General features: G+C 39.7%; 2 protein-coding genes across 3 annotated transcripts in view; both read left to right on the top strand.

Moving 5' to 3' along the window:
• LOC103387253 (regulator of G protein signaling 7) overlaps positions 1-22,005 on the top strand; it is a 37,875-nt gene extending 15,870 nt beyond the window's left edge. For both annotated transcript variants that reach the window (XM_008321800.3, XM_017037134.2), the window contains exons 3-18: positions 5,601-5,697; positions 8,066-8,116; positions 13,216-13,322; positions 14,721-14,772; positions 16,008-16,072; positions 16,375-16,451; positions 16,566-16,647; positions 17,795-17,869; positions 17,988-18,086; positions 18,613-18,674; positions 19,011-19,121; positions 19,600-19,725; positions 19,810-19,996; positions 20,081-20,170; positions 20,351-20,387; positions 21,132-22,005. In XM_008321800.3, coding sequence (XP_008320022.1) covers positions 5,601-5,697; positions 8,066-8,116; positions 13,216-13,322; positions 14,721-14,772; positions 16,008-16,072; positions 16,375-16,451; positions 16,566-16,647; positions 17,795-17,869; positions 17,988-18,086; positions 18,613-18,674; positions 19,011-19,121; positions 19,600-19,725; positions 19,810-19,996; positions 20,081-20,170; positions 20,351-20,371 — 1,302 coding nt within the window. In that variant the 3' untranslated portion in view covers positions 20,372-20,387; positions 21,132-22,005. The remainder of the gene's footprint in view (positions 1-5,600; positions 5,698-8,065; positions 8,117-13,215; positions 13,323-14,720; positions 14,773-16,007; positions 16,073-16,374; positions 16,452-16,565; positions 16,648-17,794; positions 17,870-17,987; positions 18,087-18,612; positions 18,675-19,010; positions 19,122-19,599; positions 19,726-19,809; positions 19,997-20,080; positions 20,171-20,350; positions 20,388-21,131) is intronic.
• Positions 22,006-22,138: 133 nt separating this feature from the next.
• grem2b (gremlin 2, DAN family BMP antagonist b) overlaps positions 22,139-26,778 on the top strand; it is a 9,359-nt gene continuing 4,719 nt past the window's right edge. Inside the window, exon 1 of the mRNA XM_008321798.3 lies at positions 22,139-23,199. The gene's annotated coding sequence lies outside the window, so the exon portion shown is untranslated. The remainder of the gene's footprint in view (positions 23,200-26,778) is intronic.

Raw genomic sequence — 26,778 nt, 5'->3', positions numbered from 1 at the left:
ATTGAAAGTAGCTCCAACAAATAAGAGAAAGTAAATTTATGAAAGGTAAAAATGAGACCTACTAACCCTGCATAAAGGAATTCGAGATAACTTCAACCTTGTAATTTAAAAAGTCTTTGTTAAAGACACAGCTATGAGAGAAAATACCTTAAGCCATGACTTTGTTATTTCTTATTGCCAATGTTAAGACAAAGGCTCTTTATACTAAAAAAGCCAACCAACTAAAATAATCCACATTTCCACATTGGAAGCATTTTTATGCTTTGAAAAAAGTGCCAACCCTGTCTTGTCAACCACTGTTGCACACATGTAAGTCTGTGCCCTAAATGTGGTTTTGGGATTGTCAGTTCCTCCAACTTTGGGAATTTGTCAAACACCTGCATTTACATCTGTGAACTTTAAAACTGTCACTGTTTCTTAAAGTTGTTTTCCTCCACTAGACCACAGGAAAGTGAGGCTGTGTCAACGATCTAATTCATGAGTTCAGTGTTTGTTTAAACCAAGGAAGGATAGTTAGTAGTTAGCTCTTGTGGCTAAGACAAAAAAAATGCTACATATTTCCACTTGGAAATACACAGAACAACCCATTACATTTAGTCAAATCACATAAATCACCAATTCCCAACCTGACAAACACGTCCATCATCAACTGCTACATTTAGAAACACAAAATGTACAGATAAATACTTTAGTTGACATTTTAAAAAAACATTTGTCTTGCTGCCAGTATACAAAAAATGGTCTGTAATTTGAGAGAGGGTCTGACCTACAAACTCAAACTGAAGCAATGAGATGCAGTTTTAACAGATCTTTCCACTCTGAAGAATAACCGTGGCAGATGAAACTAATGTGATGGAGCGAAAGAACATTCTGAAGTGTGAAAAAATGCAGTGACATTCTGGAAATGTCTTTTGTGATTGACAGCTCAGTGAATCTTGGTTGTGTACGGAGACAGGATTATGCAACTAAACTCCAGTGGATGAACAGGTTATTAACTGGATAACCATTGGTTTGCAGAATCTGCTGCAAGTGTAAAGGGATAAACAATTTCCTTTGGATCTAGCACGCTTCCTTTTCCTCCAGGCTGCCTGGTCACCTGGACATCTGTTCCTCACGTTCATTGACTCTGACCTGCTGCGAGAGCAGACTGTTCCCAATGTAATATGCTACTTCAGCGCATTCACCTATCTGTGAATCGGGAGATTGCACGAGCGGACAAAAGCGGCAAGACAAAATGAAAATGCAATATTAGCAACGACGGCTAAAAGATAGAGTTGAGAGATACAGTACTGTGTGTACGACAAAGACTGGAGAACAAACACCTGCTGCTGGTTCCTTCATCAGGCGTCGCCACATTAACAGTGCTCTGGCAGAGGTTTTACACCACATGCCCTTCGTGACATGACTCAACCGGGGACTGGGGAGTAAATTTGATTCCACTTTTGCAGGGCAAGAATCCTACCACTATTAATGAATACTTATATGTACAGTATATAAACCACCCAGACCTATTTACGTACCACTATTAATGAATACTTATATGTATACACCCACCCAGACCTATTTACAGGATGTTGTTTACACCGAGGCCAAGGTGTGACTCAGGGGTTGTCTGAATCTGAGGTAGTCAAACTACCTTCTTTGGATGGAACAGTCTGGAAGACTGAGAAGTTTCACAGACAGAGTTTTTGATAAAAGCCTCTATATTTTCTCTAAAGGCCCAGAGCTTAGCCGTACTAGAGCCAAGTCTGGCTGCCATCTGTGTCCTCTCATCAAACACTCTACTGTGTGGACTGTGTGACCAGCAACATGCAGACACGTCTATAATGATGTGCATTTCTTGTATGTACTGAACAATTCATTATCATTTTATTGTATTCTTTCTAAGTTTTGATTGGGTTGGAGATTAGATTTTTATAAACAATAATATTTTACCAGTGTGGAACAGGACTGACTGTCACGTAGTCACCACCTTCAGAGGAAGGAGGGCTGCATGCTCCATGTGGACCGTTAACGAAGTACGTAGTCCTACACTGATAAAAGAAAATCCATTTCCTCCTCGTGTCTTGGTCAACAGACAAAATCTTTTGCGTCCCCTCCATCGTATTCGCCCTCTGACTCCACTGCCGACAGTGGCCTGATTTCTTTATCTGTTATGAATGAGCCATGCTGAGCTGCCAAAGATGTCCTTGTGATAGTGGTCCCAGACTGTTGCTGTGGTAACCTAGAAACGTATGGTAACCTCAGAGAGACTTAAGATTCACGGCACAGATTTGACAGCCTCGTCAGAGTGGTGAGCTCTGAATTTCCCCTCTACTTCACCTTTTCCTGAGAGCAGATTTTACTCTGGTGGAGTGGCGCAGTGCTGAACAGACCAACGGAAAAAGTATATTTTCAATTCTAATATTTAATAGTCTTCAGATGCTAGGAACTACTGAGCTGGATTTGGATCACTGACTGTGTAGGTAGATATTTTCACTCCCTGCATGGCCCATTTACCTTGGTGCATTTAGAGATCTGTTTTATCTTTGTGGTTCATGCCTCACTTAATAGCGAACGGGCCTACAAATAGTCAGTATCGTAAAAATGTTTTGTGGCAACGAGGGCTACGAGCTGCAAATAAGAGAGTCTTTTCACGTCCTGTGACCACTTCAGTATACTGCACAGTTGGATAACATATAAGTGAATGAAGCATTGCGAAGAAACTAATTTGTGTTGGGTCTATTTAACATTGAGAGCAGGGATCTGATTTTGCCTTCCTTATGTAAGCAACTGCAAAATACACTGAAATATCTTCACTCAGCCTCCGCCGCGGATTCTGTCCCGGTCTTGTAGCCAAGGACTGCATTTCAGACGAGAACGAGATCAACCAACTGCAAAGAGCGTTTTATCTGGGAGAGATGTCATACTGTGTAGCCACAGGGTCTGTTCAGGATGTTCTCGCATCGCCTGAGGCAGCGAGACCTGAGCTGGTTTTGCTCACCTACTTTTGATGCACAATTTAATAAAAAAAAAAAAAAAAAAAAAAAAGTTCTCCTTATGTTCTCGCTCACTCTGCCTCCCTCGCTTTATTTTCTTTGCTCTGAATGTGACTGATGGTTTAGCTCCGCGTATGCTGTATTGTATGATTTCTGATTATGGGTGGATATTTGTGCTCGTCATGTGCAGACACAGTTTTATCCCCAGGTAACGACTGTAGAGGTGACAGAATTCTCTCTGCACGACTGAGACAGTGATGGTCAGCCACCTCAGCACAGGCTACTCCATCATGGAAGGGTAGGGGGTCAGGTGAAGGTGGGGAGGGAACTAAGGACAATAGGAGAGCTTTTCATTTCCTCAGCACATCAGAAGTTGTCTACAGAAAATGATCTCTATCTGCATTTTATGTTAATTATAAAGCTCTATCAGAGGTTAGTGCACAGTTAACCCGTTAGTTACATGTGAGTATGTTTTTACTGCAAATGCAAAATAACTTAGAAATTATAGCCACAATATTTCACTTGGAAAGGATTATTATTTAATTTATTTTATTATAATATTGCACTGACATTTTTCTAGTAATGCAGACAATTTGACCGACATGAAATCACCCTAGTGTGGTAAGGCTAATCTAATTGTTAAAAATCTAATTTAATCTAATCTAATTTGCAGTAAAGTGCTTTTGCACATTAATAATTGTGGTAGGTAGCAGTATAATCTGCATAGAAATGACAACATTAATTTAATTAAGTAAGACAGTCAACTGTCAACTACACGTCAATAAATATCCATTGACCACACCTTTACTACAAACACACAAAAAACAACCAGTTATCATTGTTACCATGGCAACAAAAACATCCGGTCCTCAGCTTATTTTCAGGAAAAACAATGACCAAAAAAAACCACTTTCTGTCATGTTTAAAAAAAAAAAAAAAAACGGTTCTAGTAAGTGGGCCTTTTAACGCCACGGTCTGTCAAATAACTGGACTTACAGTGCACTTAACAATGGCTAAAAAGACATCTAAAAGGCCCTGGCATTGATTCAAAGACAGTTTAAGATATTTGTTCCTACTCTTTACAAATGTTGCCTCAGATTATTGTGTTGGGGGTTTTTGTACTGTAGTTAATCAATGACTCACAGTGTGCAGCCAAAACACTCACTCTTATTTGTTAAGAGGCTGCAGAGATGTTGTTGGGGTGGAGGGACTGAAAAAGACAGAAAGACAAAGAGAGATGGCACTGAAAAAGACAGAAAGACAAAGAGAGACGGCAAGAGAGAGAGATGTTGTTGGGGTGGAGGGACCTCTCTCACTGTCTCTCTCTCTCTCTCTCTCTCTCAACACCTCTCTTTTCCTCACAACATGAAGCCAGAGAGCATCCCGACTTCAAGAGCTTTAGATCCCGAATATTCATGCTGGTGGCATTTCACCATGTGTAGGCGGTGAGGGTTTGCAGAGATAAGAAAGTGTGTGTGAAGAGACTGATCATTGTTGCCTTTGTCCCTATTTGCTCCGTGTCTGACTGAGTCGACTCTCACACAGACCACGCAGTCAAATTTAAAAATAAATAAATAAAAGAAAATCAGTGGACACCTCGTACCACCTCATACGTATTTGTCTTTCCAAGTACCATCAATATGGCTGGAATTAAATACAGCCGCACAGACCTACACACACACACACACGCACACAGTTGATAATTTATTTGTAATCATTTTAGCTTTAATTGACTTTCATAGGACCAAGCACTATTCCTGTATCCTCTCTGCCATTTTTCCGGAAAGCTCTTTAGACACACTGTTGTGAGTGAACCCTGGGGATGGTTTTAATAAGGAACTTTTCTATTATTTCATAAATTGTGCCAAATCACACACAGGTGGTAACCTCTTCATGTGTTGGTAAAAAAAAAAGAAAAAAAGAATGGCAGACTGGCTGTGCATTAAAATGTGTTACCAAGCAATGGTACTGAGTATTTACATATTTTCCATGCGTATATTTTTACCCTTAGGGAGGAATGACAGAAGATCTCTCAGCTCTGATGTACTGGATCTGGGCCACTGTACCATTTACTCCCTTCTGTGTGTTCCTGGAAACTGTATATCTGTATTTTGTTTTCCTGACAGACCCTTGAGAACATTCCCAGTGCATTTAAGTCCCAGTGACCCTGGACATGTTTGTGTGTTTGCACAGTTGTTTCTTTGTCTCCGTTTGACATTTTCTCCATTTCATTTGTAGCTTAGGTTTAATTTCCCTTTTTGAGTGACAGAAATGTTTCTTATCCGCTGAACTAGGATTAATTGTGACGCATTAAAAGCTTGCATTTGTTCCAAAAATCAAATATGCAGTGGCAGAGGGCAATGTGACTTTATATATATATATATATATATATATATATAAAACACAGGAAAACAACACATCTGAAGATTTATCAAAGGACAGGAAATATATCTGACAAACGCAATTTATTTTTCTCACTTCTCTCCAGAGGTCAACCTGAACCTCACAGAAACCTCCGTCTGTTTACTTATTTGTGTCCTGCTCACACCCTGTGCAAAGCAAGTTTAATTTAAAACGCTCACTCTTCCTGTCGCCCTCTTTATCTCTCCCTGTGTTGTTCAGATGGAGGAAGTAATAGCCCGCATGCAGGACGAGAAAAATGGCATCCCCATTCGAACAGTGAAAAGCTTTCTCACCAAGATCCCCAGTGTTTTTTCAGGTAAGTCTCCTCTCGAGATACGAGATTCACGTGATCAGTTAATCCCATATAACTACAGTTTAATGTGACCATGTTTTGCCATATTTTATCTTCTTGAGTATAGTATAATCAGTAACACTTTGGCTGATCCTGCAACATTTATTCTAAAGAGACTTATATTAAAACCAATGTTCTCCCTCACTGTCTCCCATCTACATATAGATGTGGCTTAGTTCACATTTTTTAATGAGTGAAACAAAAAAAAATAAAAAAAATTTCTTCCCATTTGGTACAGAATGATTCCACGTCAGTACTGACTAAAGCAGCAGCTCTGTGTAGCTATAATACATTGTCTTTGTCCATTTGTTTTCCATCGTTTTATCCTGCTCAGGGTTGCAGGTGGGCGGGGGCTAGTGGGTGGAGATAATCCCAGTGATCTTCTAGGGAAAGCCTGGGTCACGGCCTCGACAGTTCATGTCAGATAGAGAGATGGGGAAAAAAAAAAAATCAGCCTTAGAGGCACAATTAACCTAATCCCTAATCTGAATGTTTTTTAAATGTAGGCGGAAATTAAAGCTTTTTTATTTATACTGCTCTGCTCTTAGGTGCTGTTAAAATACCCCAAACCTCTGACATCATTGACAGGCTTAAATAAACTAACCATGAGGGAAATGAGACACTGAACTGCAGTAGAAAAGCACAAAAACATTGGCTAACTGGTGCGCAGCTGGCTGTAGTTAAAAAAAAACAAAAAAACCTTATCAAGTATGGGGGTCACTGAACCGGCGCATTTTCGAGTACGAGTATTGGAAAGAAGTACCGCCCGACACCGATACCAGCATCAGCGTTGCTCACTCTCTATTAGTAATGGTTAATGTTGTTGTTTTATAACACGTTTCATTAAAATATGACTTGCACACACATGCATGCCAGTGCAGAAGCTTTTCATCTGGCCATGACATTAATCAAGTCTTTAAACAGCCTTGTTACAGGATTAGCACACACATCTCATTTAAGCTTCCTCTTCAAAAAATGGGTCATCTTTGATGGTGTAAAGATGGGGGAGCATTAATGATGTTAATCCATTAGAAATCTCATCTGGCCTCTGGGTTCAGTGACTGAGCTGCAGAGACACACAACACCAACAGATTGATGGAGATGCTGGAAGACTAGACTGGAGTCAGTGCATGAATCTCTTCACATTTCCATTTCGCACATTTCTGCCCCTGCCTTCTTTGGCTCTTGTCTCCTCGACACACCTTCATCTGTCATCATGACAGGCAGTAATGATAGATGGGAAAAATAAATTTAGCCTCAGTGGCACAGTCTCATGTTATGGGGTGTGAAAAAATGCCCCTGGGGCAGAAGATGCTGTGATGTTTTTCAAGGATGTGAAACTGATTTAGTTACCTCCTCAAACAGAAGTTGTTTGGAAGCGTATGACTCTATTTACATCTATTCTAGTCCTTTCTAGAACTTGTTTGGTGTAGATGTGAATAGAGTCACGTTCAGTAGTGTCATCCAATCCAATAGAATTTCTTTTTGACTGTAAAATGTTGTTGTTTTTTTTAACCTCTAAGGTGATTCATATTCATATTCATATATGGGCTAAACCAAAGACAAATGGCTTGGAATGGATGTCAGAAAATAGTATTTGATAATGGACGGCCTATTACCCACACACTTTGTACAAGGTGATATGACTCACTGTGCATAGGACGGTGAAGGTCAGTGTGCAGAGTGAGAAGGGTCACCATTTTCTCTTTTGTTTGCATTTATATTAGGGTGAGTCAAAAAGTAGGGCGATAGAAACAATTCAAATGTTTAATATGATTAATCGCAGTGTAGCTGTAGAGGATTCTAGATTAGCCATGAGTAATTGTGGTCAATACTGATAATCAACATAAATCAGGATTCTAAGTATGACATATTGCTTTATCAGAAGTAGAAATGACAGCAGGTAGCTGTGTCGGACACTTTTGCTTCATGGAGAGTTTAGTCAGTACTGTACATCTTGGCTTGAAGAGCATGTCAAGAGTTGCTTTCAATACTCCTGTGCAGCCATTGTCCTCAACAACATTTCTATTGTATATCTGTATTGAGACAGCATGGACCCAGCGCATCGGTTCCTGTTAAATGTTCCTCATCTCAGCGCCAATATAAAGAAATAAAGAACTGTCAAAGCTTTTGGTGATGCCTTTAAAATGTTGAAGGTTTCAGCGCCAATATAAAGAAATAAAGAACTGAATCAAAGCTTTTGGTGATGCCTGAAAGACTTGTTTTAAAATGTTGAAGGTTTTAAAATTTGCCCTTTTTTAAATTCAGTCCTAGTAGAACCCTCTGAGCTATTACTGACTATGATTTATTATTTTCTTTCCTCTTTTTTCAGGTTCAGATATTGTACAGTGGATGATCAAGAACTTGGACATTGAGGATCAAGGTAAAGGCAGGAATCATGAAACTTTTTGTCAGCAACAAGTTTGTTATAATTAGCCTCTTTAAAGACGCAATCGACTGTTGAAGTTCACTTTGGCGAGGATACGTGTTTTACATCCAAGCATATTTTTTCTAAAAACAGTATCATTACTTTTAATGCCCATCTCAATGTGATGAATGTTGTAAAATGATACAATCATTTCATCATAATTGCAATCAGGTTGTGTTGCAAAATATATGCAAATATGAGCTAAAAATAAAGCTTAAACTTACAAACCATCTTCCTTTGCAACAGTGTAATAGATCCCTACGTCCTGAACAGTTTTTTTCTGTACAGTTCCGTCTTTACTCTTTGATGTCTCCTTTTGTGTCCTTGAGCTACAACACATGGTGCACTTCCTATTCATTTCATTTTCTTTTTTTTTTACTCTATTATTATCTTCTTTTATTACAATGTGAGACAACTTCAACTGTCTTGGGGCTGCTGCCATATTGTAAGATGAACAAGTTTTGGATAAGAAAAGTGAAAACCTCACCTGAACGTGTTTGAATATGACAATGAAGTTTACAAAGTTAGGATATATTCAAAAATGTCCCAAAGGGAACTCCCGAGTGATTCATAAAGATCGATCTATCTATCGATTTATCTATTAACCTGTGTTGCACACGACGGTAGCATCTTCTGAATCGCTTCTTGTGCTTTACAACCAAAATGTATCTGTGGAATATATAAATCAGGGGGCTCTGCGGGGACAGCACGGGCAGCTGTTGGATGTGGTATAAAGTGGATTATATAGGTTGTTATTCTTGTTTATGTCACCACTACTTGTGTCAGCAACGTGTGTCATATCTGCCTCCTGTTAAAGCCTGTGTAAAAACAGCAGACCTGTAACAAAATAAAGGCAGATTAGCATGAGATTATTGTAGGATGTCGATTTGATCCAACTCCAAAATAGGACCTGTACTTAGTTTGCGCTATTGTTGGAAGCAAAGGGAGCCCTAGTGGACGTTTATACTCACTAAATGTTTTTTGTTTTTCCAATGCAGTTGGTGATTGTCTTTTATGGTGTTTTCTTTTTTTATCGTTGTAATTTTTCAGTTGGAAAACATGCTGTCAGTTGCCCCGTGGCCGTGAACTCGGTGCCGTGCAACAATAAATGACTCCGACACACAGCTACTCTGACTAGCGGGAAGGACATACACTGCAAAGTGAAATGCAATTAATTAGATTCACAGCACGTTGGCCGCATGTTTTTATAACATTTTTTTTTATAAGAGCAGATGAGCTGGTATCAAAGTTGACGACCAGGTTTTTTTTTTCTCCTTCTTGTTCAACAATTTTGATGATACTCTTGTAATGCACTCCAGATGATCACATTTGATTTGACCATTGTGGCAATCCCATTTCCATTTAGGGCCTTTTATGGGGCATCACCAAAGCTCAGCTAAAAGTTATTAGTTTTAGATTTTTTTACTATTATTATTTGAGGCACTATTTTCCTAAAGACCATTTAAATATAATATGCTTTTCACCCATAGAACTTCATTACATGAAAACAAAGGGGAACAACATGCACTTATTGTTATTTATAGTTAATTATGTTATGATTGTACTGGTCCGGCCCACTTGACATCTAATTATGTTGTATTCGACCCACGAACCAAAATAAGTTTGGTCTATATACGCTCTATATATTTCGACCTGCAATGGACTCAAATTGCCCTGCCTGTGCTTCAGTACAATCCCTCAACCTTTCAATCCCTCAACCCTGAAAAAAGGATTAGGAAACAGAAGATGAATAAATGTATGCATCCTTTAAAAAGGACCAACCGCTCAGTTTGTTTGGATTAGGACAAACTAGCTGAAAATCAAACAACAATTAAAGAGGAAACAAGAACCAGCATGCAGCACACCCGACATGACTGTAGACAGACATGGAAAATGATACGTCAAATTAAATGCTGGTATACTCCGACACTGCATGCCAGTGTGTGATCAGGAGTTTTTAATGCATGTAAAAGAACAACTGGGAACTGGGAAGTGATTTTCTTAAGACACGGCATACGGCTCATCTGAGGGTGGAGAGGTATTTAGTAGCTGACAGAATGCTCTTGTTCTCCTCCAACCTCTTTAAGGCCTGATCAGCAGATTCATCAGGAGCCACTCCTGCAGAGGAGCACTTCAGATGATCTTTTTTTTTTGAGTTTCTTGGGATTACTGCACTACAACCGCAGCATAATACACAGGGGAAAAAAATGGTTCTTTCAAAATGAAAAAACCTGCATGTACGTCCATTACACTAAAAATAGCCTCAGTTATTTCAATGTTCTGCTCAGAAAATCATTTTAAAAAGATTTTAATGTAATAGTTTAAATGCCCCAGATATCAGAGTTACTTTATTATTATTTCAACATTTATTAAAGCAGTGATTTCTTTTCAGATCCTGTATTGTGTTAACATTAATCAGGATTTAATTGTGCTATAGACACTCCTCTGTCATCAGAAAAACTTGGCAGGAGAACTCCCACACTCCACTTGGCTGTACTCCAACCTGCTGGGGTTTTTTATTTTTTGGCACAGAGCTGATAATATGACGACATCAAAGGATGTTCTCCCCCCAGACTGAGGGGCTGGCCTTTCTCAACAACGTGACTAATTGCAGTCCAAGGTTTAGTCAGTTATAATACCTATAGATGAGCCTTAAATACGTTATATAAAAGCCTGACACTTTCATACAGTACAAACAAATAGGGTTGTCCTGATACTAGTTTTACAAACCAATCCAAGTACTAGTAATTGCAATTGTGTCCTTGCCTATACCGACTATGGGGGTCCTCGACTTACGTTGGAATTCTGTTCCTACTAAATATATTTATGGGAGATGGCGACGTAACCATGCGCTGCCTTGTGAACATGTTAGGTGATTTACTCTTAGATCTCCTTAGAACCTAGGTTTGCATTTTTTTGCACTGGTTTCCATTGAGTAGAAATACCTGGAGTTGGAGCTGGAGTTCTCTTTACTGTTGTTTTGAGGATTTTATTTTTATTTTTTCCATTTGGACTACTTTGCAGTGTTGTTTTGAGGATTTTATTTTTATTTGGACTACTTTGCAATAAAGTTTCCTGAGGATATTGTTGCGATTGCATGTTAACTTAGGTTCAATCAATGTCAGTGCATTATTTGTAGAAGTAAAAACAGGTGTTCACAGAAATATAAAAGTCTAAACGTACAGTAAATAAGAACGTGCTCATAGGTTCTGCTTATGAATACACAGGGTTAAATAATATATGACTTATTGTTGATTATTTATAAGGCCCAGTCTCACTGTCTCTCACACAAACACACACAGATGTGAATGTGTTAAATGTCTCCCCTAGAGATACTTTTATAAGCACACAGCTAGAATCTTTACAAAAAGCCTGTTCAGAGCATGGCAAGGGTTTTAAGATATCTCATTATCACATGCCTCCTGTAGGCATTTAACAGACATTCTTTAAATAATTACAGCATGTGACAGGAATAATGAAGGCTCCATAAAGTTTGTTCACGCCAAATAAAACCGTGGATTTTATACTTGAAATATTTCATGACCAACCCAGATTAAATGTTTTCATCATTAGGGACAGTCGACAGTACAGGACACTGGTGAGTGACAGGAGAGAGGAGCAGATTCACTGCAGCAAACTGAGTGATTTGACTGATGAGTTGTGGCTGACAGTGAGGATAATCAGTGAGGCCTCCCACTGTGCTGTTACCAGGGAGGGGGTGACCTCTTGTCACAGCTGGGCCAGGGTCTATTAAAGCACAAGCTAATGGTTCAGATCCAGGTGTCACAAGTCGCTCATGTTTTATATTTCCAAGCAAGAGATGTGAATAAGGATAATTAATTGAATGAGAGACAGACAGACAACACGCTGAGCTAGAAAGTATGAAACGCAGAATAACAATTACAGAAACATAAAAAAAAAAGAAAAGAATATAACCTTGGGGCAGATTTATGTTTTAATGCTTTCACTTTTAAAATATAAAGGATGTAAACATACTCAGACCTAGCTCTGATGAACAGGAATAACACAATGTATTAAGTGATAGTAAAAAAAAAAGAAATACATAAGAAGAAAATACACTGCCCAAGAAATGAACAACACGGTATTTTGCACATATGGAAGTGACATTAGACTGTTTCTTTAATTAGGAAACAGTAAACAAGCAATATTTCCTATTATGTTCTAAACACATTATTTTCATAGCTTTTTTTATGTGAAAAGAAAATTGAAATTGATTTTAACCCAGGGTTCAATTCACACCAACACATTTAGAATTTTGTACATGACATTGACGCTGCATTTATTATAAGTTTTTACGTCATCATCAGTCTGTACTCACCACGACGCTATGCGGCAGCTTTACGACAGTTCGTTTGTGAGCTTCCTCTGAACAACTTGCTAACCCTCACACAACCGACGGCGTCAGCATACGAACATTTTCTCCATTTCGAACCTCGGCCGTTCGAGCTCCACGTGTATCAGTCGATAATCCATCAGTAAATGTCTTCACCCGTAAACTCCACGGTCTGTTTTGAAACCGGCTCCAAAACAGAACGTTTCCGTTGTCGCTGCTGTACGCAGCCAATGGGCTACGGCGACATGTTCTACGTCACCAAGTTACAAAGCATGACGCACTTTGGGTTGCCAGGCTCTACAATTATAGTGGGTTGCCAAGTCAAAAGCTAAGCGAAAAACAAACCTCAAAGGTGATGGCTTTTCTTCAGTTCAGGCAAACTTTCAATTCCATTAATAGATCTAGTCTATAAAACAAATATATTTATCCACAACAATATCACAGGAGTGACACAATAGTACACTAATAATACACTAAGCAATAGGTGCAAAGAATGAAGTAAGATCATTTAATTTACAGTCCTGCTGCACCCAAAAGAGGACACAGAAAAAACACCAGATATATTTAGTTGTTGTCCTGTGTGTATGAATGTCATGGTTTGAACGTAAAGTGTTTTGTAAAAAACCAAACATTTGAACGTAAAGTGTTTTGTAAAAAACAAAACAAACAAAACAAAAAATCTGTTGTTTTTTTTCCTCAGTGGAAGCTCTTCACTTAGGAACACTGATGGCTGCACACGGTTATTTCTTTCCGATCTCCGATCACGTGCTCACTCTCAAAGACGATGGTACTTTCTACAGGTTTCAGGTAAGAATGATTTTGTTGACCTGTCATCATCTATCAACTAATTGTAAAATGCCTCTTCCCAAATCTCTTTTCACTTTGTAGTTTCACAAGGTACTACAGCATAACATCACTAAGTGATGTTGTGTATTATTACTACCTGATGTTTCAACTCCAGTAAAAAGCAGCTTTATTGACGACGAGTGGGTGCAAAGTTCTTTGGAAAGGAACCAACAATCAGACAAAATACATTTTTGTAGAAAAATGAGTCCAAACCTCCAGACTGGCTGAATTAGACAGCAGGACGAGAACAGGGCGGAACGATTTGTCTGCTGCTGATGATCCTGATGAATAAGTAAAATGAACAAGATTCATTCACTTTGAGGTTTGAAGATGAAAGTGAACAGAATGGCGTGCAAAGGATAACATTCGCTTCAGCCTGTTCTTTTTTTTCAAAGCATTGTCCAGTCAGACTGAAGGTCTCGGTGTTATCATCGATCTCCTGGATTTTAATGTCCGTCGGGTTGGAAACCTACTTATCTGAAGGATAAAAAAAGAAGTGGTTTGTTAGGCATTTGTCAAAGTCTGCATCCTGGTCTAAACATGTGCTGTGATTAAATATAGCTAGGAATAAAAAAATGAAATATAATTATAAGCTCAAGTTACATGAGGTTAATGTCAGACTATTAAAATGAACCTGAAATGTTCTAACTTAACCACATTTACAGATTCTTTTAGAAAGTGTATTAAAGTGTAATTGGCTGCCATTCAAATAGATAAATACAACCAAATGATAGCTGCTCCTGAATGTAACATCTATATGGGTTTGGAATAATGTCATTTACTGTGTCTCTGTGTGATGTGTTGAAGTTAAAACACTAATTGCGTAGCATTTGCTGTTCTTCATAATTTTACAGTTTTTTTTTTTGGAGCTAAAAACACTGAATGTTATTAGTGAGACTGACGGCTTTAATGACTTCCCCTCCAATAATCTCCTCTGCTGCAGAGAGAGATCTGAAATAAATCAACGTGTCAGGACGGGGCTGTGTTGTAACAGGCTTTGTTTTGGGTTTTTTTGTATGTGTGTGTGTGTGTGTGTGTGTGTGTGTTTACTTCTCATCCAGAGCCATTGAGTCCATATAGTGGTGAACAAGGAATGTGAAAATTCAGACTGCTGTCTGGGCCCAGGGCTGAGTGAAATGAGCTCACATGCTTCAGATGTAATTTGGACCCCATTATACAACAAAATGGAGTATTGTGACAGACGCACTGCTGTGACTGTATGTTCACCTCGCATGATAGTGTGAGCTGAGTTACATCAAAACACCACGTGTCGGTTTTTTTTTTCATTACCTCCTGTTAAAAGTGAAGCTGTTTCTGTTTTAATTTCATTACTAATAACTTTTCTTTTTCTTTCTCCAGACTCCGTACTTTTGGCCATCAAACTGCTGGGAACCAGAAAACACAGACTATGGTAGGAGACGTGCTCGGTCGAAGTCTGAATTGTACTGTGTTCATGTCGTCTCATGTGCAAACGAAGATCCAAAACGTGTAGAGCCCGAGTGCAGATTTATAATATTACTACTTACTGTTGCCAAAAGTTCAGAGAGTGAGACACAAATCAAGCAACTGGTGGGAAGATGAAATCACATTCAGTTCTCTCCCCCTCTGCTGCACAACCAAGCAGAATGAAGTACAACACAGTGGGCCTGCTATAACTGTGTGTTCTTTTCCACCTCATTTATATTTCAAGTATTTTTATTTATTTATTTTCTTTATGTATTTCCATTCTGAGTCAGTGCTCCCTGCCTCGGTGTTACCGTCTGACTAATGCAGCCTATTTACACCAAAGAAAACCAGCTGCGTTGTTGTGTGTGTTTATGTGGAGTATTTGTTTCATTTATTTTAATAATATAAAAATAGTAATAATTTATTGTGATTAATCACTTGTGATTGGAATTATTCATGATTAATCATAAATCAACATATTTTTTTTTCAGTATATTGCTGGAACAGTAGGAGAAATAATGTCAGACTGGGTTGTTTTTTTGTTGTTTTTTTGGTGACAAATGCTTCCTGCATTGATTATTGGACGAACAGTGGAATTATTGGATTCCACTGCCTCATTCTGCCAATTTATTTCACCAATTAATGAACCCAATTAAGGTCTTTATTTTGACAATCCTAATTTTAATTATATCACTAAAGTTTATACATCGATATTTGATCATTCTATAAATTACCAGCATGTGATTCTTTTTTATATTTTTGGTTTTGCCGAATATTTTATATTCTTAAAAAAAACACACAATGAATAAAACTCTGTGGGTATTTGTGGGAGCTACATGTTACAAGTGATCTATGTGAATGTTGTGCCTTAATGAAAACCATCTAATGGCATAATGAAAGCTTCCCCATAATGGTCAGTTAACAAAGGATCAAGGGAGGAAGAGAGCAAGACATAAGTCTCTCTCCGTCTCCCCCCCCCCCTTCCTCTCTCCTGCACACACGGCCCCCCCCCCCCCCCTCTTCCTCTCTCCTGCACACACAGCAACATACACTTAGATGCAATGACCTTTTGCGAAATGCAGGCCAATTTAAATGTTCATTTGCGAGGATTAAATGAGTAAATGCAGAGCCACTTAAAGCTGTAAAAACCCGGCTCAGATCCTGTTCTCTCCTGTTTTTCTCCCTGTGTCTCTCTTCCAGCTGTTTACCTCTGCAAACGAACAATGCAAAATAAAGCACGTCTTGAACTTGCAGACTATGAAGCAGTAAGTGCAGCAACAACCTCAGTCTCCTGACACCCCACCACCCCCACCACCCTCCCCTCGGGGGATATTTGTGTACATTAAGACGCTGTTTTTCAGCATGTCAATGCATTAATTGTCAGTGTAACCAAACATCTCACTGTAATCACCTGGTCATAATGTAGGTAGTTCGTCTGTTCTGTGCATGAAAAGACCATCAAGGAGGAATCTGGCAGTGTGTTTATCTTTGGCAACAACACCGTAATCAGGTGACCTTCCTCCATCAAATCCTCTTTTCAACCGTAAGTTCTGTCTATTATTTGCAGGAGAGCTTAGCCAGGCTACAGAGAGCCTTCGCCAGGAAATGGGAGTTCATTTTTATGCAAGCAGAAGCACAAGCAAAGTAGGTTTTAAATGAAAACTGCAAAAACCTTCCTCCAAACATCGTGCACATATCTTTGAAGTTGAGCTGAACAATAACAACAATAAGATCACAGACCAAATCTCCTCTCCACAGAGTGGACAAGAAAAGAGACAAAATTGAGAGGAAAATTCTCGACAGTCAGGAAAGAGCATTCTGGGACGTGCACAGACCAGTGGTGAGTAAAATTACTTTAATTCTTTTTATTTTACCTGTTCATAGTCACTGTGTTCAGGTAGAACTATTTCCAACTCTCACATCAATTAGAAAAACGTTAGTTCAAAAAAGAGAACATTTTACCATAGTGTTTGTTTGTGTGTATATATATAAATATATATACACATATTGTATATACCACACATCTGTCTATTATATACATATGCAAATAGATACATATACTTATATACATTTGTTGTTTATGGTTATTTAAAGTTTTCAAAATTATTTTTAAATTCCAAATATTTAATAACCTTCAGTTGAGTTGTGTATGCAAATATATACATACATATATGTACTGTGTGTACATACACATATAATAAATAGGGTTGTCAAAGGTTTGATATCTTTATCAATAAATATTACATATATATACATATTATATTATATACATACATACATTATTATATTTGTATATATGTATGTTCAGGGTTGAAACAGACAAGTTGCCTGTGACTAATTCTGCGTCACGCCGCCTCACATCAGTCGCTGTCACATCAGTCGCTGTCACAACACATTCATTTTACAGCTGCTCTCTGACTTCTTCCTACACATTTGCTTAACATGAACATTTTTACTTTTACCCCCCGAGGTTAAACACCTCCTCCTCCTCCTCCTCTTCCTGCCTGTTGCCCTCAGAGCCACCGCTTCATGCCTAATTGGAGAATAACAAGTTCAATTCATGCGTCCTTGGAGCAACATAATCAATATTAATACAAATTTCACAGTGACGCCGTGGTGCTACTTAGCTCTGTTCTCCGGGAAGATTAGACCACTTGTTCAATCAGACAGAATTGGCACACAAAGACTTTGATTTCCTGCTGCCTCACTTGTTTCTGCTACGTTTGGCACGTTCCCTGTTTAATTAAGCAGCATCTGACACATACTGTAGTTCTGGAGACTTCACAGATTGACTTCACGCTCCAGAAGAACATATTGGATTTGGTTCTTTGAAAGTCATATAATGGCAGCAGAACTGCACCTTCCCCTGTCTGAACCTCCAGGAGAGGAAGATGAAAGTGCGGGGAAGACGGATTATGTTGCTTTAAAAAAGGAAATTTGAGTTGAATTAACGCTCCTCTGTTTCCTCCGCCTCACTTCTCTCTCAGCCTGGATGTGTGAACACAACAGAAGTTGACATAAAGAAGTCGTCCAGAATGAAAAACCCCCACAAAACCAGGAAGGTACGGCCTCAGCAAACACACGTGGCCCACGTGGCCCATGTGGCCCACATGTACCACAGTCACTTCCTTGTGGTCTTTCTTGTCTACAGTTGTCCACTGTCCTTTGTTGTCGTTTCAGTCTGTGTATGGACTACAGAATGACATCCGTACCCACAGCCCGACCCACACTCCTGCCCCAGAGGCCAAGCAGCCCACGGAAGAGGAACTGCAGGAACAGGTAAGGCCAGCAGGTGGTGCTCTCAATATTTGGAACAGAAGCTCAAAATCTAGGATGGACTTTTTCGTCACAAAAATGTTACAAATGCCAATAATTAGTCCCGTGGTGAAATGCACTTCTCATACAGAGCAGGGGTGTCAAAGTCAAGAGGCCGGAATGTAAAACCCAGGCTTGGTTTTGGGTGGAAAAGGATCAACATTTCTAGAACAATCTAGTACTGACGACACTGTTGAGTTAGCTGCTATGTTACACACATTGAGAATATGACCACTGCATTTGAACCTTTCCAGTACACACCCAGACCATACATACGAGAAGCTCTGGTGGGCCGTATTAAAATGATTTGATGGACCGGATTTGGCCCGCGGGCCTCGAGTTTGACACATGCGATATATGTGAATATGATTTGGCCCGCGGGCCTCGAGTTTGATGCGATTTATGTAAATAGTTGACCGTGGTACAAACAGAAACAATATTTTCCATCCAGATTGATGCAACAGCATGTTTTCCCCTGCTGTGGTTTCAGATCACCTTTTGGCAACTGCAATTAGACCGGCATCGACTGAAAATGTCCAAAGTGGCAGAGAGGTGAGTGATGTCGCTGGGGCCTTTATTCAGTTTAGCCATCGATCTGTTTATCGAGCTGTTAAACGGCCTAACATGGCGTTGAACTAAGAGCTCTGGTGACCTTGTGGAGGGACTGGAGCCAGCAACAGTTCTCTGTTAACAACAGTGTTAGGGTTGGTTTGCGTTGGTTTGTTGACATTCGGCAGAACAATCCAATCTGCTCTGCTCAGACTCTCAGTCGCCGCAACGCTAACCCTGCTAACATGACGACAAAATTACATTAAGTGTTCGGTTCCTAATAGTTCCAGAGATCGTTCTCCACTAATTTAATCTCCGTTCTTCACGTTTAATGCACAGTTTGTTGGGCTACACAGAGCAGTACGTAGAATACGACCCGTTCCTCACGCCCCCGGATCCGTCCAACCCCTGGATCTCAGATGACACCACACTCTGGGAGCTCGAAGCCAGGTGGGTGTGTTGGTGTCTCTGTGATTTTCAAACTAAATCTAAACCTTCTCTTTAACAGACAGGATGACAGACTTTAATCTATTCATTATTAACATTATTACAAACTCAACGTCTGTAAGTTGCGATGGCAGCAGAGTCAGACTGAACCCTTCATTTGAGAGGTAAACAGGTTTGGGTATTAAAGGAGCATCCACCGAAGGCCAAGTCTTGGCAATGAAAAAGCTGTTAGCCGCAACTTTTTGGTTAGGATTGTGTGCTAATTCCTCAGCATATGACTACAGAACGGAGACTCAAGAAACAAGATCAGTAGTTAGCATTCACCAGTATTATTTTTCTCCTTGTGTCTGAATGCTAAAGGTTAAAGCTAAATGTGCAGAAAACTGTGTTTGTACATAGTGAACGAGTGTTGGACTGGACTTCCTGTGGCCCAGAACTCTCTGTTGTGTTTGACCTTCCTCTCTGATTTCTTGGTCTGCAGTAAGGAACCCGGCCAGCAGAGGGTAAAGAGGTGGGCTTTTGGCATCGACGAGGTTCTGAAAGATCCTATCGGTAGAGAACAGTTTCTTAAGTTTCTGGAGTCGGAGTTTAGCTCAGAGAATCTCAGGTGCAGATCAAATACACCTTCACTAACACACAGAGTCCAGATATATATTCTACAGCGACAGTCCTGACAATCACATGTCTCCAGGTTCTGGCTAGCAGTCCAAGAACTAAAGAAACGTCCCATCAGAGAAGTTCCTGCTCGGGTTCAGGAAATCTGGCAGGAGTTTCTGGCTCCTGGAGCCCCCAGTGCCATCAACGTAGACTCCAAGAGCTACGACAAAACCACTCAGAATGTCAAAGACCCGGGGCGCTACGCCTTCGAGGATGCACAGGTGTGTAGGGCTCTCGCTCCGGTAGCTAACGAGCGTTAGCCGCTCTCGTTTCTCTGACGTCTAAAACCAATGTTTCCACGACAGGAACACATCTACAAGCTGATGAAGAGTGATTCTTACAGTCGTTTCATTCGCTCTAGTGCCTACCAGGAATTATTACAGGCCAAGAAGAAGGTAAGAAAAAAAAAAACATCATCAGACTGAGAGGAATTAAAAAATCTCTTTTCAGCAAAACAACTTCCAAAGGTTCACGATGTTAGAGGCTAACACTAAATCCTGGGTTAATAGTTTTGCCCAATATGTTTTTTTATTATAATGTGTACTAGTTATAATGTTACCTTCTTTTGTTCACAGAAAAGCAAGAACTTGTTCTGAAGGCTGTTCCTTCCAGGTAAGACTGATGTTCCACCTAAAGGTGTGGAGGGATTTTTTTTTTCTCTTCTCCTTTCTTGGTTTCCCTCTTTTATTTACCAGTGGTTCTATCACCTCTGGATAGACATTATTATCTCTGGGAGAAGGAGCCAGTAGGTGGCAGCAAATAACCTGAATCATTGTTGGGCTACCGTTTTGATCCGACATAAAGATGGCAAACTGCATATATTTGTTACACACATGCACGTGATTATTAAAGATTCAAGCAGATCCAAAAACTATTTCCGCAGCGCCCCCTTTGTGTAGACAGGAGTATTGTCAACACACCATTCTAAACCTTTCAAAACAACGGCTTTAAAAATTTTACCTAATTTAATAACTTGATAAATAATTTACAAATGAGTGATATTCTCACCCTGTGAGACAAATAAATATTTAAATCGACATTTATTTGCCTCCCTGCGACTCTTTGCAATAGTTTTGTGTTCCTTAAAGGGGAATCTTAAAGGCTCCTCTTTATTACACAAAATACTTACTTACAATAAACATCTAAATGGTTTGCTTTATGTTGAAATGTAAAAATCTGAGTTACAGAATGAAGTAACATTCAATCTGTGGACCAGGGCAAATAAACTGTGTTTATAGCTCCCTCTGCAGGAGAGAGGTGGGGCCTACATGCACTGTCACTTCAACAATGAATTTTGTTCATTCTAACTTACACACTGATGTCAGTTCTTCTATCTTCTCTTCGTTCCTGTACCAGGGGAACCCACAGGCATCCAAGAGGCTGACCAGTTGTTTGTCGTCCCGCTAACCTGCCATCTCGCTCTCTGTATCCCTCTACGGGACACGGAGAGAAGGATCATCTCATCTCTTTGTCATCTTTGTCTGTCCAGCCGTACTTGGCTCAGCTGGGCGATGAGCCAGGCCCTCTGTCCGTCTGTTGTCCACAGGATGTTGCATGTCCACGGAGAGGATGTTCCTTCTTTGTCTCTCTTCTTACACTCCCTGTTATATTCCTAGTATTCTCAGCAGGGAGACACTGCTGGACTTGTAAGGACATTCACAGACCTGCAGGAGAAAAAAAAAAGAATAAGAAAATGTAATTGAAAAAAGGAATTTCGACTGTAGTATTCTGGTTCTTTCCATCCTAACAGCTGGGCCGGAGCCCCTTCTCTCACTTCCAGCTAAAGCAAATGATGTCAGAGAGAAAAGTAGGGGGAAAAACCACAGAGAAAACCACAAACAAATAAACATGACAGATCGAACTGATAAAGCGAACACACGTCAGTGCTTTACAGGATCTGAGTTCAGAAATACGTTGTCATGCTATGGGAAGTGTTGTGCAGAATGAATATACTATATATAAATATATATACATATAATATGATTACAATTCTTATTATTTATTGTGCATTTATATTTTTGTTTGTATTATTTTATTGCACTACAATAATTAGCACATGCAGTTGCCATTGCACTTGTAAAGTCACATTCAAAATTCTGAAGAAAAAAAAGCTGTCTCCTGTCTAATGTAGAACATAATTCTTTGTTATTCTGTCCTGCATTTATTTTTATACCATATTTAAAGACACTTTTACTTACTTGTATTATTAAAGTTTGCCCTCTATCTGTTACAAAGGACTGCGTTTGTGTTTGTTTTAGTTTTTCTCCCATTTTGTCATGCAGAATGCATTTTTTACTTTGCACCACTAGAGGGGGGTAAATGCTTTTTCTACAGCAGGGAGCTGCTACATTTAAACCAGCAACCACTCGCCAACCCCAGACCATCAGAACAAACAGCAGTACTTTGAGGACAAATAATTTTCTGTTATGCAAAATAGTCGTCGTTTCAGCAGAAGATGTTTTCGCTCTGGCTGCAGAGACGGAGGTTTTTAGGGTCTGCTGGTGTTTCAGCTCCATGACAGAAACATGGAGACTCTCTGTCCAGTGGCAGCACAAATATTTTTGTCTCAGTTGCATCAAGGCATGCAAGTGGTGGCATTTTTACTCTGTAGGTCTGGGCACAGGTATGTGATGATTAATGGGTCAAATATCTGGCCCCGTAAATCACAGTGAGATCAGGAGAAAATGGTCGTTTCTTGGGATGTCGCTCTCTAAAAACACAAGTCTGACATTTAAATGTGCAAAACAGACGGAATGAAAATGCAGAAGAAAATCTGTCAGTTTGATCTGTTTAGTATGCTGCGAATACATGAGCACCAACAAAAAGAAAAAAATGACATAAATAATATTAGTAGGCAGGGAGAGAAAGGGGGAGGAGAGGGGAGGAGAGGGGGAGACAGAGACAGAGCACAGGGATAAAATGAAAGAAGTGAAGCTTGGTTTGATTCAGGCAGTGACCAGGGCCAATAGGAAAAACCCTCCCAGTCTTGAGGAGGGAAGAGGAGGCGGTAGGAATTCAAACTAAGGCTGAGTTTACAGTGAGTCAAAAAACTCACCAAGACAGACAGACAGAAGGACAGAGAGACAGACAGAAGGACGGGAGGTTGTCTCCACAGCACTGAGATGGTGGCTGACTGTGACTCAAACCAGGAGCTTCGCTGTTAAATGTGACAACAAGAAAACCAAGAAGAGAGTCGACAGAGGGAGGAAGTAACGCAGACGTACAGGGCTTCCCAGGACGATGGTAAACTGACTGTGTCCAAGACTGTTACTCTTTAGCAGGGGAGGAAAGAGGAGCCGGGACAATCCTGCGGATACTACAGATTGCGTTGCCATGGAAACTCAAACTTGGAAGCAGGCGCCAGGACCAGTGAAGGTGGACAACCATCCCTGATTTCATCTGTGACACGTTACTGTGGTGAGAGGTACAAAAACCAATTATTTTTTACAAATAATGAAAATTTAACATGTTCAAAAATACGATTTTAACCAGTTTAATCAACAAAAAATTCTGGAAGGAATACGTGTTCAAGTAATTTAAAAACCAACAACAACAACAACACATCTGGTGATGTGGTCCCATGCAACGAGTCAAAGGTCTTATATTACATATTTGTTAAAAAATTTAATTTGAACGAAAGTGCTTCAGATTTTGTCAACTTTTACACAGTATATTGTGAACCCTGTATTTTCTAAAGCGACACGCTGCTAGGAAAAGTGTCTCTGAGCGAGGTCGGCACACACACACTTCCCACGTGAGTGTGAGACTAAGTGACTCAGTGAGTCTCTGAGTGACTAAGCACAAGTGTGTAATTTAACCAGCGGTTGTTGTACAGCTATTCAGTATCCCTGCCAGCTCTGATGGTTTTATTCCCACTAGGGCCACCCATCGTAAAAATCCATGCCTTCTAGGTACAGTAAGGTGCACTGGATAAAAGTGTCAACTAAATTACAGTAATTAGTGGCGAGGAGGTTCAGGGAATTAGTGTTGAGTGTGAGAATTAGTGAGTGATGACAGTATGTTGTAGCGAGCGTCTCTGTGGGATTAAGACAGTGAACTTAAAAATAGATATTAATGTTTTTGAACCCAGTCAACCTACACACCCACATCAGGGAAATATGTACTTGTTTGTGTATAATATATGGATAAAATATACGTTTTTGGGTTGGTGCTCACTTATAAATAGTCATGTGTAAATTGATTAAAATGTATGTGTGTGTGTGTGTGTGTGTGTGTGTTTGCCTCCTGATCCTGATCTCACAGCTCCGGCGACTGCACCACCTCGTACAGTCTGCTCTGATGTCAGGGAGGATTGAACACTGACACATTTCACTTTCTTTAACAACTGAGAACACTTCACTCTAAGCCACTGAAGACAGTTAAACAAGCACTTGATAGGACCCTGGGCGACACATGAACACGCGCTGAGAAAATCCCGCAGAAAGTGGATTAAAATGGCAGAGAAGTGCTGCGTTTAGTTCAGCTGTGGCCACTCTCAAACCCCAGAGAACATTCTTTTTTTTTTTTCTGCCTGTGAGCAAAAAATATGTCTTTAAAGAACAACATTTAAACAGTTTAACATGCTGCGGCCTGTCAGGGTGCCAGTCCTCGCAAACTCACGCTGCGCAGTCAAACACTGTTAAACCCACAGATTTATTTTAGACTCTGTCAGAGACGCTAGAGTTTCCGTGGACATTCAGTAAAATTACAAATGATGCTGGCAATTAGACTATTTAGGGACTTTTAAGCTGCTTGAAGCCAAGCAAATCCAAACAGAAAAAAAAGTAAGTTCAAACCTTGCTGCTAAGTAGTATTAGCATCATCTGTTAGTAATACATACATGTATTTTTCTAAAGGCATTAGGAAAAATTCACTTAACATTCAGTTAAATTATGAATGATGAGAGTATATATATATATATATATATATATATATATATTTAGCAACTTTTTAGCTAACTGAAGCTAATAAAAAAGAACGGCCTTGCTGCTAAAAGGTATTAGCAGAATCAGTTATTGATAAATACTTATATATATATATTTCTGTAAATATTAGACAAAAATATTTGACATTTAGTTGAATTAATTCCAAATAAATTTGGCTATTTAGCATCTTGAAGGTAGCTCAGGCTAAGCAAAAAGAAACAGAAAAAACTTACAGCTACAAAGCAGTATTAGCATTGATAAATACATATAGTATATTTCTGTATACATGCAGTAAAAATCCAAACACATTCAGTAAAATTATAAATGATGCTGTTAATTGTACGATTTAGCAACTTTTAAGCTAGCTGAAGCTCAGCGCACCAGAAACTGCTTCGCAACTTTTAAGCTAGCTGAAGCTCAGCACAATAGTAACTGCTTGTGTCTCTGCTGCTAAGTAGTATTAGCATCTGTTACTGATCGATACCTAATTCTGAGTTCGATTACAGTGTCTCACACTCTCCCTCACACTCCGCTGAAGCCCTCAACACTGTGACACTTAGCCGGAGCCTTGTGGTCTTAGCAGTACTTAGCTTGGAAAGCAATATATCTGGGCTGCTAGTCATTATCAAGATGGATTGTGGTGACAAATAGCCACACAAACTGCCTGAAGCAGCCTCCTGGTAATGTTGGCATTAAACACATTTGCACAGAAAAGCCCCCAAAAGGAGCCCCCGTCAACTCCCCAACTGTTAATGAGCCAACAGTTGAGCACAGTTTGGGAAAATACAATCCGCAATAGCAGATAATGACATGGTTCCTCTTTGTGTAATTGGCTCCAAGTGAAAACATTTCATTTACCTCTTTCCTTTTTTCTCGCGCTCTTTGTATCCTGTGTGTGTGTGTGAGGTCACAAATGTGTGTGTGTGTGCACGCAGCTACTTGAGTATGATTGAGGTTTGAGTTGCACGGTGAATTAAATGCAGTTCTACTGTAATTAACTGCATTTACCAGTCTGTGTATGAGACTTTCTGACGCACCAATAATTGAGGCATCAGGTTTTGTTTGTTTTAACCTGCCTTTGAAGACACACTGGGAAGACGTTTCACATGGTTTGGCTGGAATACATCTGTTTGTACAAATTTCTTAAATCTTGACAGGAGCCTCATTCCTTCTCTTCTATTGTTTAACAGGAGAATATCTAAAAAAAAAAAAAAAAAAAAAAAAATTTACCCATGAAAAAACGGGGGTTTTTTTTTTTTTTTTTTTTTTTACTAAATTTGTTTTTCATTTAACACTGACATTTGGAAAAAAGAAAAAAAAGAAGCAGACTCTTTCTTATTCAGGCGGAGAACATTAGCGTTGTATTGTGATGCTGTTCTGTAAAACTAAACAAATTCCCGCTGATAGTAATAACTGTTTTTAAACAGCTCAGCTCAGTAGTCTATCTGGTATCTGTGATTTCATTGGAGCGCTGAAATTTGGAACCAAGGTCTGCCACAGTTCACTGAAGCGTATCCCCCAGTATTTGTGGTTCTGGTAAAACATAAAGATGTGTTTGTGGACAATGGTTGTGTTCTGCAGACAGAAAGGTCCGGTTTAGCTCTGTCTCAGCATTAACACAGAAAACCACAGTCTCCTTCCGTCTCTGGGACTTAGATGATTGGTGCTGTACGTCAGGGGGAGACAGAAAGATAGAGTGACACAGTCAGACAGATGGAAAGAGAGAGAGAGAGAGAGAGACAAACAGCTTGTGGAAAGATACGCAGCTATGGAAGGAGGGCAACAACTGTGCAAGAGGTGGAAGAGGGGTCTGGTTTGGTTTCCCAGGTCATTTGTCCCCAACCCCATCATTTCTGCCTCCTTTTTTCTTTCTTCTAACCTCAACCATGCAACACCCCCACCTCTCTCATCCACCTCAGCGCTCCCACAAGCCCCTGAATCTCTGCCCCAAAACCCCAATTTGTCTTTGCTGCAGAGATTGATTAGAATATCTTGGCAGGGCCACCACTATCATACCGATGCTTAGTTTGGGAGCAGAGGGAGTGTGGCTGCTGACTGTAGGAGCCATCAGTCATGTC

The sequence above is a fragment of the Cynoglossus semilaevis genome, chromosome 12 (assembly GCF_000523025.1).
Source record: "Cynoglossus semilaevis isolate Cse_v1.0 chromosome 12, Cse_v1.0, whole genome shotgun sequence".
Taxonomy (NCBI): Eukaryota; Metazoa; Chordata; class Actinopteri; order Pleuronectiformes; family Cynoglossidae; genus Cynoglossus; species Cynoglossus semilaevis.
This window is presented reverse-complemented; position numbering and strand designations above follow the sequence as displayed.